Genomic DNA, 10,736 nt, shown 5'->3' on the forward strand with positions numbered 1-10,736 from the left:
TTGATGTGCCAGTTCGGAGCACTTTACGAGCTAAGCTGATACGGATGCGATGATTTGAACCCAATCTCCTTCACTGGTATTTGCCATCCCTGCAGCTCTCGCGGGATGATCATGTTCATCATGCTGTGATGCGATCTACCGTTACTCCGAATCCGAGTCCATGTGGAATCTCACACTCACCCACATGCCTGATCCTTTTGCACCGCAAATTAATTCAGAACTTGCAATCCGGACATCTTGTAGGAACCGGATCGAAGACACCTATCAAGGTCTGAGTCCGACCCAGCAGTCCGATCACACCATGATTATCGTGCCATCATCTTCATCCCGAATGCCGTGCTATGACTGCGTTTTACGGGACTTTTATACATCTGCATCGTGAACTTAGTCCTCAAACACATCGCGCCTTTGTACGAGAACCTTGAAGTACAATAACACGTCCTCGATGATCTGACGATCATAATCATAAAACAATGTAGTAAGCACTACGCGCTACCATTATTGTTCACTGACCCCGACGTTGACCCACACAGTGGCTGAGTAGAGCAATCATCGAAGTGGAGCTTTCATCTCACTTCGCGGGGGCCGTCCACGGCAGGCCGAACCAAAGATGATGGGCGCGCTTACGCCACTGGTGATAGTTGCGTACTCTATCCTTTTGTTAACGAGAACAGAAATCGAGTCGGTTGCTATAAACCTCAAAGGAATTAACAGTCGTAATGATCTCGACGTCGCAGGAGAATGTTTGAGCATGGAGAACCACATATATGCGGATATCACTGGGGAAAAAGCGAACCTAAAGTATACACATACCGAGACTGTGGGCATACAATTAAATTTTTGTTCCGCCGGCTGAGTAAATCGCAGTTGGACCACAGCACCGCTTTCAGCGGTGGATAATTACGCTGCCCGACGAGCATGAGGAGCAAAAGGAGCTATTTTTTCAGGGATGAGATATCTCCCTGGAATTAGCGTAAGCATGAACACATGTCGTCCTGAAATATCGCTGCGGAGTACGACGAATATCATTCAAATAAACATTCCTGAAGCGGTACAAAGCAGCTCGACGAATTCTACAGGAGAGCAGGATACCATCTTGACAGGTTCTCCGCGTTCAATGCAGCGGGAAAGACATGTTGCCGATCGGGGATAGAATTCATCTAAACCGATGTCCTCGGGATGCTCATAATAAAAAAACGTGCCGTCGAAGTGTCCAGTCAAGCCGACAGTGTAAGTTTGGATTTTATTTCTAGGGTCGTGACACCGGAGGTTATCTATTCTATTATGAAAGTTGGGCCTTGATTTACGGGATGATATCGATCTAGAAGCAAACCCAGGGCCCCAGATATTACATACACACGAAAACATAAGCTGCGAGACAATCGGTGCTACGCGGTCTCCTCGAACCTTGTCTGCCCTGCTGTAGCATACGGAAACCACAATTCTTTACCGAGCCAGGTGTGGATGTCGCTGCAGTATTGAAGCGCCCAAAATAGGCAATAAAGTCGATCGATCAGGCGTTTGTTTGGTTTTAAAGCTTTTGCCAAACATGCCAGAACTGGTGAAATTCATTAATTGTATGCAAGCTAGAAAAGCATTTAGACCAGAAGTCGATTCTTCGCTCACAAATCAAAGCAATTGCAATTGTTAACTATTAACAATTGCTGACGAAACTAGGATTGCACGGGGTTTTCCCGAGTCCCCGAGTTCTCCGAGTCGTATCTTGGTCCGCAGCATCTACTCTTCAACAACTCCCATGATATATTGGGGGGTCCATAAGGCACTAGCTGCAAACTTTGATGTAAGCATACTCACAATTGACCATCCCAAGTATATTCCAAAAAGACGTTCCTTGACCACCTAACTTCTGATGCAATCCCACTTCCGCCCCCTTTGATTGCCGATCTTTCATCATCCCGGCAGATCACACCATCAGCTTCAATAGCAGCGATCATTTCGTCTGCAAGTCCGATCGTGATATTCTCCTCATGAGCAATCTGACTTGTTGTCATCACACCAGACATAGTTAGATAGCCCACTATGCGGGCCGTGAACGAAGCGTGGGTGTACGGTGGAATGTGGAGGACGGATAATCCTGATTTAAACACTCTGCTGCGGATAGGCGGTGACGTGTATGCCGGGAGGATAGGGAGTACTTGCAGAAAAGTGGATGGCGGAATTAAAGCTGCGCATCATGTGTTCAGTAGCTCACTTAGGCTGTGTCAAAAGGTTTCCTTACCTACGCCTCTCGCGCGATTCCATCCGCCCCAAACCTCATCCAGCCCAACAATTCCCCGTTCTTTCATAATTCCGACAGATTTCTGACCGGGAATATCATCTGGCGACCCTTGCAATACCCTTGCCAGTTCCCGCGCCAACTCTTCTACCCACCTTCTTTCATCCCTGATCATGTCCAGCGTGACGGGAGCATTAGACATTTGTAAACCTAGCTGCGCAAGTGAAGAACGTATAAATTTGGCTTCTTCGGGCTCCGTCGAAGGAACAAGCGTGGTCGTCGAAAATGGACTTGACAATTGGGTGCCTGGGGTTGATGAGGATGAAGTCGTCGAAAATGGAGAAGCAAGTGTTGATGTCGTGGTTATTGTAGAGGATGCAGTAAGTTTCTCATTTAGCTCCCCCGCCAGGTGAACGAGATCCTTTGCTTTCATCATTAAGCCCTCTAAGTCTTTCAGGGCATCGCTTAGATCTGTTTGTGTAATATGGGCCGAAGTTTCTACGTTACGCATGATTCCGTCTTAAGAATTAGTCATATGAACTTCAGCGCCGGCGGTACCAACAAAATAAAGTTGTATTACTCACCTATTCCAGAAGGACGCATGGCAACGGGTGTCGGCCCGTAATTAGGGCTTGCGAGGCCAGAAGTCCCGCTTCTTGTATTATGACCAATTCGTTTGCCCTAATTGTCGGGTAATCCGATTAGTTCTATTTTTCTTGAAATAATGGCACCATGCTTGCCTCCCAAGCCTGAGATTTAAGTGCACGCCTGAGTACGTTGTAAAATGGTTTGTCACCGCCTTTGCGGAAGCTTAATTTGATGAGGAGATTTGCGGGATCGATGGTGTCATCTACGGGTGATACTGGTCGAGTGGAGGGGGCGGATTTGGCTCTCATAATCCCAGCATGTTCAGCATTGGGAAGCAGCGTTGTGCATATTTCGCAGACACGCAAAGATGGGTGATTAAGGAAGGTACATGCAGGACACGCAATTCCATCAGAATCATCATTCGTTGATGGAGGGGATGGAGGTCCTGGAGAACTCGAGGAAGACAGAGAGGTATATGAAGACTCGGGAAGGGAGGAGAACACGGATTGAATTTGAGATGATGCCTCCGACGCTATTGATACAGCAGATGCGCTGCGCGGAACGCCGCATAGAGCACATATTCGGGCTGCGGCTGGACTTAAACCTGGAGGATTGCGATGGCTGCAGACTTCGCACTCCCAGCTCTCGAATATTTCTGTTCGCTGCCCGGACGTTGTGGTCAAAGGCAAGGCAGTATTGGGGTCGAGGAAGAGTGAGATCTTCGCCGAAGATTTGAACAAGCCAGCATAATAATTCGTCCGTGTCACATGGAGTAGACCCATAGTAAAAGAATATGATGTAGGGTTCTGGGAATGAACGAAAAATAGGCGATGCGTAGAGACGTGAACAGAGCCTGTCTGATGGTCGGGAGCCTTCTGCAGACTATTAATCGGTGACATGAACACGGAAACCAATGCACTAGGTCAAAGCCAGAAAACACACGCACCCATCATATATGCCTACGCCATCCTGGGATGCCAAAAGTTCTTCATCGTCATAGAGGAGTGCGGGAACTGGAATAGTACCGTCGATTGATGATGTATACCGCCGAAGCGCCATGAGCAATAGGATTTGAGGAAATTACGTGTCAGAAGACCGAGTGGAGAAATAACTGTTGGCAGGTAGGGAGATGAAGACACATCGGAATAAGGAATACAGCCACACAACTTACCTATTGCACTAAAGATAGAAGAGGTCGGTGCTCTTTATGAATGAGCTCGATGTCCTCTCAATTTGATACATTCGACCAGTTATTGAACTTGGGTATGTAAGCTGTTCCTAATAGATTGAGACGTCCGCAATGCGCATAGAATATGTAGGGTCGAGCGCTTAGAATCAAATGCCAATGCCAATGGCAAGGCATTATTATGTACGCGTATTTACGGAGATCAGCTAAACCAGTCCATACCGTGACATGTGTGACTGAGGTCAACACGACGTTTCGAATATCATGCACCATGAGTCTTAGACTCGTTCTACAAACGACACCCCAGTACTAATGATATGGGAGTGTAGTGACCTCATGTGAAGCAACACACACACATGAGACCTTAGTTCCGAAGCCTCTTCTCCGAGGACTGCTTGAAAAGCTGTCCACTTCACCTCCTTCATTAATCCCAGTTGATTAGTTGCAGCCCTTTGGCATCCAGAACCAGGCTCAGGAGAAGCTAAACACTGTCTCTTTGCTATGGTATCAGATCTAAGTTATGTGTCCTGCACTATCTTTTTTTGCTCACTTTCACAGGGTATCTTGCTACTTCGCACCAGCTTTATCCTTACCCGACGTCGACTTGACATTCACGTCTCGCTGTGACTCTCATTTGTGGTTTGACCCCGTTCTCACTCTTTCGCAGACTTTTTACCACTATTGTACTATCCAGGAGGAAACGCATCAGCTAGAACTCCGCTGACTACATGTGATGTGATCAACAATCACCATGTCGATTTCCGCTGCAATCGTGGTATGTTCGGGATTACTTGCGAAATTATGGCTCATCAAGTATTCTATGTGCGCTTTTTTTTTCCCCTGCTTTTCGCCGTTATCATGGACTGTCAACAGTCTCTATTTTTAATGAACAATTTGCCAAATCCTATGTCATGAGATGCCTTGTTCTGTGGGTTCATGAGAAAGCTGTCTTCTCGGGGGGTCGGTGAATAGCAACCCCCGCAAGTCCTCCCTAGGGCCTCAACCAGCTCCATGTTTTTTTGGTTACGCGATTTGTTTTTGTGGTACGTACCTCGAGATATTGTAAGTACTCTTTCTACTAATGACAGTCGGATCCGCAATCATATCGGATAATTACCTTCAAGCCGGACCCTGCGAATAGAATCCCTCTGCATCTTAACGGCGAATTCACTAAGTTCATTGAATTGTCACATATCAATCGAGTACGGCAACCCCTTTTTAAGACCCCAATAATTTTGGGTCTTGCGACGCGCTCTCCTTATAGCTTTGCCTATTACTAGGTATCTCGGCGCCGCACAAACCAACCCCGGTCTCCTTCGGAATATTCCCCGTTGCACCGCCTATAAGATCGGATGATCCGCAAAAGCTAACTTGGCATCTCCACACACATGTTGACCGCATTGGACTCATTTACTAGTTTTGCGTCTCCGGTGGACATTGGAGTCTATGATGAACGCCTGAGGCCGGGTTCTGCATTACCCGCTGTCGTTAAAATTCAGGCTATCATTCAGGCTATCATCCTGTTCGATTGTCGAGCACAATCATCATGGCTGCGCACGATCGCATGGACTGATCAGCCACATCACCATCCCATCTAACACTATCATTGTATCAACGATCTGGTAGATCAGCACCGGGTACTCCAAGGCACCGTTGTTTGATTGGTACGTTTTATAGCTTAGTGCTAAGCAAGCTGTGCATGAGACCGAAGCTAGACGTTGTATGTCTATTTCCATCGTTCCCATATGGATGGCTTACCTATGATCTTGCCTCTTGTATTAGAACAACATCGCGGTGATCAACGGGTCATGCCCGGTCGGGCACTAGGCTTGCGCTGTCCAAAAGAACAAGGCATATTGATAATCCGATATACGAACATTAGTCTCGCTCTGGTAACAAATGTGCACGTTCGCTCCACCTCAGGAGATAATGCTACCACGGAGACAACTGAACAGAAAGACATTATCAGAAAATGGGATAGCTGGGTCGTTACGGCAGACTTACCAGAAGTTGCATAGCAATGTTGTCCTTACTTTTTCTTCTTTGGCTTTTTCTTCTTAACACCTCCAGTTGCAGGACCAGCAGGTTGTGCAACGAACGGAGACGACGAGCGCGCCTGGTCTGCGTCCTTAGTGATATCAGGTGTGCCCAGGGGTACGATTGGTGTAGGGCGTTTATTCTGCATTTTCTGCATTAGTGATAAGTTCAGAGCCTCGAATCGATTGAGGAAGATCGAGGAATAAGTTTTGAACTTTATGCACTACAGAGATGTATGGGGTATAAGTAAGATCTATACTCAGAAGTGAATGAAACCACAACACACTGTTGTATCATCTGTAATCTTCAGGACGAGTTTGCCCTCTGATGGTCTCCATTTCACACAATATCGAGCCTGTGGGCACATCATCAGCGTCACACGATGATAGATATCAAAAAGACAGACTTTGTTGGGAGATTTTGTGTAAAGATTTTCAGCTGCTTCCTGAAACTCTTGCCAGGAGGCGATGTATACCATGCTCGCATGAGTAACGCGCACTCTAGGAAGTTGATGAAGTTCATCAGTAAGGCAAGGTTTGGTCACAGGCCGTCACAGTGTCACGCGACAATGGTCACGAGTCGAGAAGCCCGGATTTTGATCTTAGCAACTAGTGCATTCGCTTGCGTACCGTCGAATATCCTGTTCCGTTTTACGTCCGATTCTGTGTCGGTCGTTCTCGGAATCTTGAAACGTTCCCTTTTCCTTCTTAACTTCATCCTCATCAATCAAAACTAAGCATAATGGCTACGGATCAACGGAAACGTGAGTTAGGCAACCTGCACCGTACCAGGCGCCGTACTTGAGACCTCGCTGACAGAATAAACTATAGCACTCCCTTTCATTGCGAATTTCGCCGCCGGCGCAATTGCTGGTGTCTCCGAGATTCTGACATTTTACCCTCTAGGTGAGTTGCGTTCATCTCATAAGACGCCTGCTCACTCGTGATCCAGATGTCGTAAGTATACCTGTACATATGGCGCTTGGGTACGATGACGGAGCGTGACTCAGGTGAAAACTCGCATGCAACTTGAGACCGGAAAGGCCAAGCATGGAATGGTTGGCACTCTATCGTCTATAGTGCGGGAAGAAGGGTAAAGTCGTGGCATCACGATGTTCACGCGACTACGCTGCTGATATCCTCATCAGTTTCGGCCGACTTTACCGAGGTCAACGATATTCTTACAGTTCTCGTTACGGGGCCTTGAACTTTGTTTATAGGCTTGGTCCCTCCTCTTCTTCTTGAGGCGCCGAAGCGCGCGGTTAAGTTGTGAGTCAGGCTCTCGCAGGTATTACGTTGTACTGTCTCATTTTCTGACAGCGCTGCCAATGACTTCTGGGGGAAGACTTATATGGGCTTATCTGGAGAATCTAAGATGACGCAGCAACTCTCTATCTTGACAGGGTGCAGTGCTGGTGCGACGGAGAGTTTTGTTGTCGTTCCGTTTGAGCTTGTCAAGATTAAGTGCGACCATCGCTGTCATAGGACTTATTCCTACTTCTAACCCGTGTCAATAGGCTGCAAGATAAAACCAGTACATTCGCTGGTCCTATCGATGTAGTCAAGCAGGTCATCAAGAAGGAAGGTCCTCTTGGTCTCTATGCCGGCATGGAGGCAACTTTCTGGAGGTAGATGGATTCACGCTCTAGCATCCCTAATTATTGACTCAAGAGACTAGGCACTTCTGGTGGAATGGTGGATATTTCGGATGTATCCATCAAGTCCGTAGTATGATGCCACCGGCTGAGGCAAGCCTTCCGCAATATGTCGCGGGATCTTTCTTATCGCCTAGTTTAGACGCAGCAAGGGCAGTTGTTCAATAATTTTGTTTCTGGCAGTGTAGGTGGCTTCGTTGGAACTGTCGTGAATACCCCGTGAGTTGCGATTCAGCAAATTTAGGAATGTGACTGATATGCCCCTCAGCTTCGATGTATGCTCTTCTTTGTAGTCCCCCAGTTTGGTCGATGACACCGCTACGTGTAAATTTAGGTCGTGAAATCTCGCATCCAAGGTACGGCTAAGGTTCCTGGAGTTACCCCAAAATATAATTGGACATATCCTGCGTGCGTTTCTTCCTGCGCTGTGGACGGAGATACCGAATAACGTGACAGATTAATGACTATCATGCGCGAGGAGGGCCCCACAGCCCTTTACAAGGGCTTCTTGCCAAAGGTCCTCCGTTTAGCGCCTGGAGGTGGCGTGTTACTCCTAGTGGTGGAGTTTACACTTGGAGTATTCCGGACGGGTGAGTTTGCGCTCATTCTCATTCTCTGCTATAATTGACTTTGTTCCAAGCCCTTGGCCCACCTTACATATAAAATTTGGAGTCGGCACCATAGACGGGGGAAGGCTGAAACAGCAACGTAGCTAACACATTGAACCCCCACTAGACCACATCTTCTGTAAGAAGTTGTAGTACTAATCGGAACAAATTTTGATCCAAGGATGGATGATTCTGATTCTGATTTTGATTTTGATTCTGAGGTAGTTGTCAACGGGCCATAGCCCATATGGCACAGCGATTGTAGTCGCCATGATGCAAATTCATTGTCTCGACTCATCAACAATACGTGCATAGCAAGCACAATACGCAACCTAAATTGGCACATGCAAAACGGTTGCTACTCCCTCCACTGATCTCGGGTTGGAACCCTTCTAGCTAGGCCATCCCAGAAATAGGGAGGGCGCCGGTGCGACATTATACTGCATGCGGTCAAGGTCGTTTGTAAATTTGGCAGGCCTTGCAGGGAACAACGAGCGGTGCTAATGAATATTTGGAAGGATGAATTATAATTACAAAAGACGAATGACGACATTTCATGTTGCCGAAATCAACGTATCGATAGTGTACTGCAAAGTGGCGGTGTGAATTCACCCCCGTGGATTAGCGTGAATTGGTATGTAAATCTCGGGGGTGTGAGTTTGAGTGAGTTTGGGGACCTAGGACAGCATGAAGCGATTACGGGCGTAACTGTAATTTCCATAATGAGATCATACGATTCCAGACCGAAAGTTATTCGGCCAACTCGGACTATGAAACAAAAAGACAAACCGGACAGCAGCTGTCTCTCCTTCACTCTAATCTTCCAAAAACTATTCTGTATGTAGATGGTGATCACAGCCGCTTTCCCGCAGAGTTCGAGACAGTGGAGAAAAACTCATTTGTGCTTGCTGGATCTAGCGGTATTGATAAATTTGCGTTCACCTTTCCTACGTGAACTGCTCGGTTCCAGCTAAACAAGCTTCGCAGCCTGCTTGTGCATCCAGCAAGAAGACTGCAGTTAAAAGCTCGTCCTAGTCTCTACCTGATCCTTCTGATTGAAAGAAGTGGGAGTAATTCATCGTCATGTACAGTTGTTCGAATTCACGGTACATTAGCGCTAATTAACAGCCTTGTCAATTCAAACTGGTAAATCCGAGGACCGTGTATTGTGTGATCACCGTCAGAAAATTCGAAATTTGCCGTATACGATGAGCTATGTAGGTGTAATTACATGATACACCTAGTCTGTATATGCATTAGTGCGTTCGAGATGAGCTTCACCGCTCTAATCATACGTAGCCTATACTTCGCTTATAGGCTGACAGGGAGGAGGACGTAGGATGGGTGACTGATAAACAAAACCAAATAAAAGCTTTGCGGAGTTTGGTGCGGCACGGATGTCTCAGACTCGCTGATGTAAGACTGCATCAGGATCCGCTGTGGTATAAAAAGGCTAACGCCACAGGGGCTGCGCCACCGGATCAGTCCGAGTAATCTTCAAAATGTCGACTTCAAATTGGACTTGTCCTCCTGCACATCCATTCATCCCCGCTACTACGGGCGATCGACGTTCTCCTTGTCCAGCACTCAATGCACTAGCAAATCACGGTTACTTGTATGTTTTTCTTCGTTTCTCCTAGCACCTCCAAACTCAAACTTCATCATTACCAGGCCACGCAATGGACAGAACATCGGACTTTGGCATCTGATACGCGCAGTGCAAGAAGTGTACAACCTGTCCTTTATATTGGCAGCCTTACTCGCTTTGGCAGGAGTTCTACTTTGCGGTCACTCCTTCCGTCTGGACCTTGACGCACTGGCCATGCACAACAAAATCGAACACGACGCATCCCTCGTTCATGCAAACGCATTGGGTCAACAACGTGCACCTACTAAGGTCGACCCAAAACTTCTGAAGTCATTTCTAAGCTACGCAGATCCTCAAAGGGGCATGAGTCTGTACGACCTCGCGCAAGTGCGCATATCTCGCGAGGCCCAGCTAGCTCATCCACTCGACCCCATCCATTCCCAGATCGGGGCTGCTGAGGCAGCTTTGTGTTGGTTGCTTCTCAAACAAGACGATGGTCGCATCCCGTCAAGCATACTTTTACAGTGGTACGGGGAAGAACGTCTGCCCGACAATTGGGCACGACCACGTCGTGTTATAGGATTGCTCAATGCTCGCACAAAGGCGATGGAAGTGGCAGGTATCATGAACGGTCTCAGAAAGTCTACTTGCCGTGGTACACCGTCGTCTTCCAACTTCAATGCCTTTGCCTTGGGCTTGAGGAGAATATTTAGTACTAATATAGCCACCTTCCATCGTTCATCTTGAGAGTAAAAACGTATCCTGTTGTCTCAATAGACAAGTGTTGTAATCCCTATCAGCGATCCCTGCTTCTACCAAATCCTCCTTTGTTATTGGCC

At 47.2% G+C, this 10,736-nt stretch overlaps 5 protein-coding genes across 5 annotated transcripts; 3 read left to right on the forward strand and 2 right to left on the reverse strand.

The window, feature by feature from the left end:
• The first annotated feature begins 469 nt into the window (after positions 1-469).
• EDB93DRAFT_825075 (uncharacterized protein) lies at positions 470-965 on the forward strand. Its single transcript, XM_041457613.1, has 3 exons — positions 470-478; positions 534-820; positions 868-965. Exons 2-3 carry the CDS (start codon positions 611-613, stop codon positions 898-900), a joined length of 243 nt encoding a protein of 80 aa, XP_041303691.1. The 5' UTR covers positions 470-478; positions 534-610; the 3' UTR covers positions 901-965.
• A 570-nt stretch (positions 966-1,535) lies between these two features.
• On the reverse strand, positions 1,536-4,177 carry EDB93DRAFT_1170851 (EAP30/Vps36 family-domain-containing protein). Its single transcript, XM_041450345.1, has 7 exons — positions 3,996-4,177; positions 3,771-3,935; positions 2,977-3,706; positions 2,821-2,917; positions 2,240-2,755; positions 1,627-2,185; positions 1,536-1,558 (listed from the first exon to the last, which is right to left on the reverse strand). Exons 2-6 carry the CDS (start codon positions 3,881-3,883, stop codon positions 1,812-1,814), a joined length of 1,830 nt encoding a protein of 609 aa, XP_041303692.1. The 5' UTR covers positions 3,884-3,935; positions 3,996-4,177; the 3' UTR covers positions 1,536-1,558; positions 1,627-1,811.
• Positions 4,178-6,039: 1,862 nt separating this feature from the next.
• EDB93DRAFT_1092322 (signal recognition particle SRP9 SRP14 subunit) lies at positions 6,040-6,525 on the reverse strand (the record flags this gene model as incomplete). Its single annotated transcript, XM_041446428.1, has 3 exons — positions 6,040-6,270; positions 6,334-6,402; positions 6,454-6,525. 3 exons carry the CDS (start codon positions 6,523-6,525, stop codon positions 6,040-6,042), a joined length of 372 nt encoding a protein of 123 aa, XP_041303693.1.
• A 244-nt stretch (positions 6,526-6,769) lies between these two features.
• On the forward strand, positions 6,770-8,508 carry EDB93DRAFT_1170865 (mitochondrial carrier). Its single transcript, XM_041450346.1, has 12 exons — positions 6,770-6,810; positions 6,878-7,139; positions 7,195-7,214; positions 7,267-7,315; positions 7,367-7,510; positions 7,564-7,674; positions 7,725-7,794; positions 7,844-7,920; positions 7,970-7,976; positions 8,036-8,109; positions 8,158-8,291; positions 8,342-8,508. The coding sequence occupies exons 2-12, from the start codon at positions 7,069-7,071 to the stop codon at positions 8,362-8,364; spliced, it is 780 nt and encodes a 259-aa protein (XP_041303694.1). The 5' UTR covers positions 6,770-6,810; positions 6,878-7,068; the 3' UTR covers positions 8,365-8,508.
• A 1,285-nt stretch (positions 8,509-9,793) lies between these two features.
• Positions 9,794-10,725, forward strand: EDB93DRAFT_1331091 (Chloroperoxidase). The gene is made up of 2 exons (XM_041455189.1): positions 9,794-9,924; positions 9,981-10,725. The coding sequence occupies exons 1-2, from the start codon at positions 9,812-9,814 to the stop codon at positions 10,642-10,644; spliced, it is 777 nt and encodes a 258-aa protein (XP_041303695.1). The 5' UTR covers positions 9,794-9,811; the 3' UTR covers positions 10,645-10,725.
• The last annotated feature ends 11 nt before the right edge of the window (positions 10,726-10,736 follow it).

This window comes from Suillus bovinus (assembly GCF_016758785.1).
Source record: "Suillus bovinus strain UH-Sbo-P2 chromosome Unknown EDB93scaffold_71, whole genome shotgun sequence".
Taxonomy (NCBI): domain Eukaryota; kingdom Fungi; phylum Basidiomycota; class Agaricomycetes; order Boletales; family Suillaceae; genus Suillus; species Suillus bovinus.

Bases quoted from the DNA above. Each gene is read 5' to 3' on its own strand.
- EDB93DRAFT_1331091 (XM_041455189.1), top strand. From the start codon at position 9,812: ATGTCGACTTCAAATTGGACTTGTCCTCCTGCACATCCATTCATCCCC. The intron at 9,925-9,980 runs GTATGTTTTTCT...CATCATTACCAG, and splicing joins CTAGCAAATCACGGTTACTT to GCCACGCAATGGACAGAACA.
- EDB93DRAFT_825075 (XM_041457613.1), top strand. From the start codon at position 611: ATGATGGGCGCGCTTACGCCACTGGTGATAGTTGCGTACTCTATCCTT. The intron at 821-867 runs GTGGGCATACAA...AGTAAATCGCAG, and splicing joins AGTATACACATACCGAGACT to TTGGACCACAGCACCGCTTT.
- EDB93DRAFT_1170865 (XM_041450346.1), top strand. From the start codon at position 7,069: ATGCAACTTGAGACCGGAAAGGCCAAGCATGGAATGGTTGGCACTCTA. The intron at 7,215-7,266 runs GTCAACGATATT...CTTTGTTTATAG, and splicing joins TTTCGGCCGACTTTACCGAG to GCTTGGTCCCTCCTCTTCTT. The intron at 8,292-8,341 runs GTGAGTTTGCGC...CTTTGTTCCAAG, and splicing joins ACTTGGAGTATTCCGGACGG to CCCTTGGCCCACCTTACATA.
- EDB93DRAFT_1170851 (XM_041450345.1), bottom strand. From the start codon at position 3,883: ATGGCGCTTCGGCGGTATACATCATCAATCGACGGTACTATTCCAGTT. The intron at 2,918-2,976 runs GCAAGCATGGTG...CCCGACAATTAG, and splicing joins TTAAATCTCAGGCTTGGGAG to GGCAAACGAATTGGTCATAA. The intron at 2,756-2,820 runs GTGAGTAATACA...CTAATTCTTAAG, and splicing joins CATGCGTCCTTCTGGAATAG to ACGGAATCATGCGTAACGTA.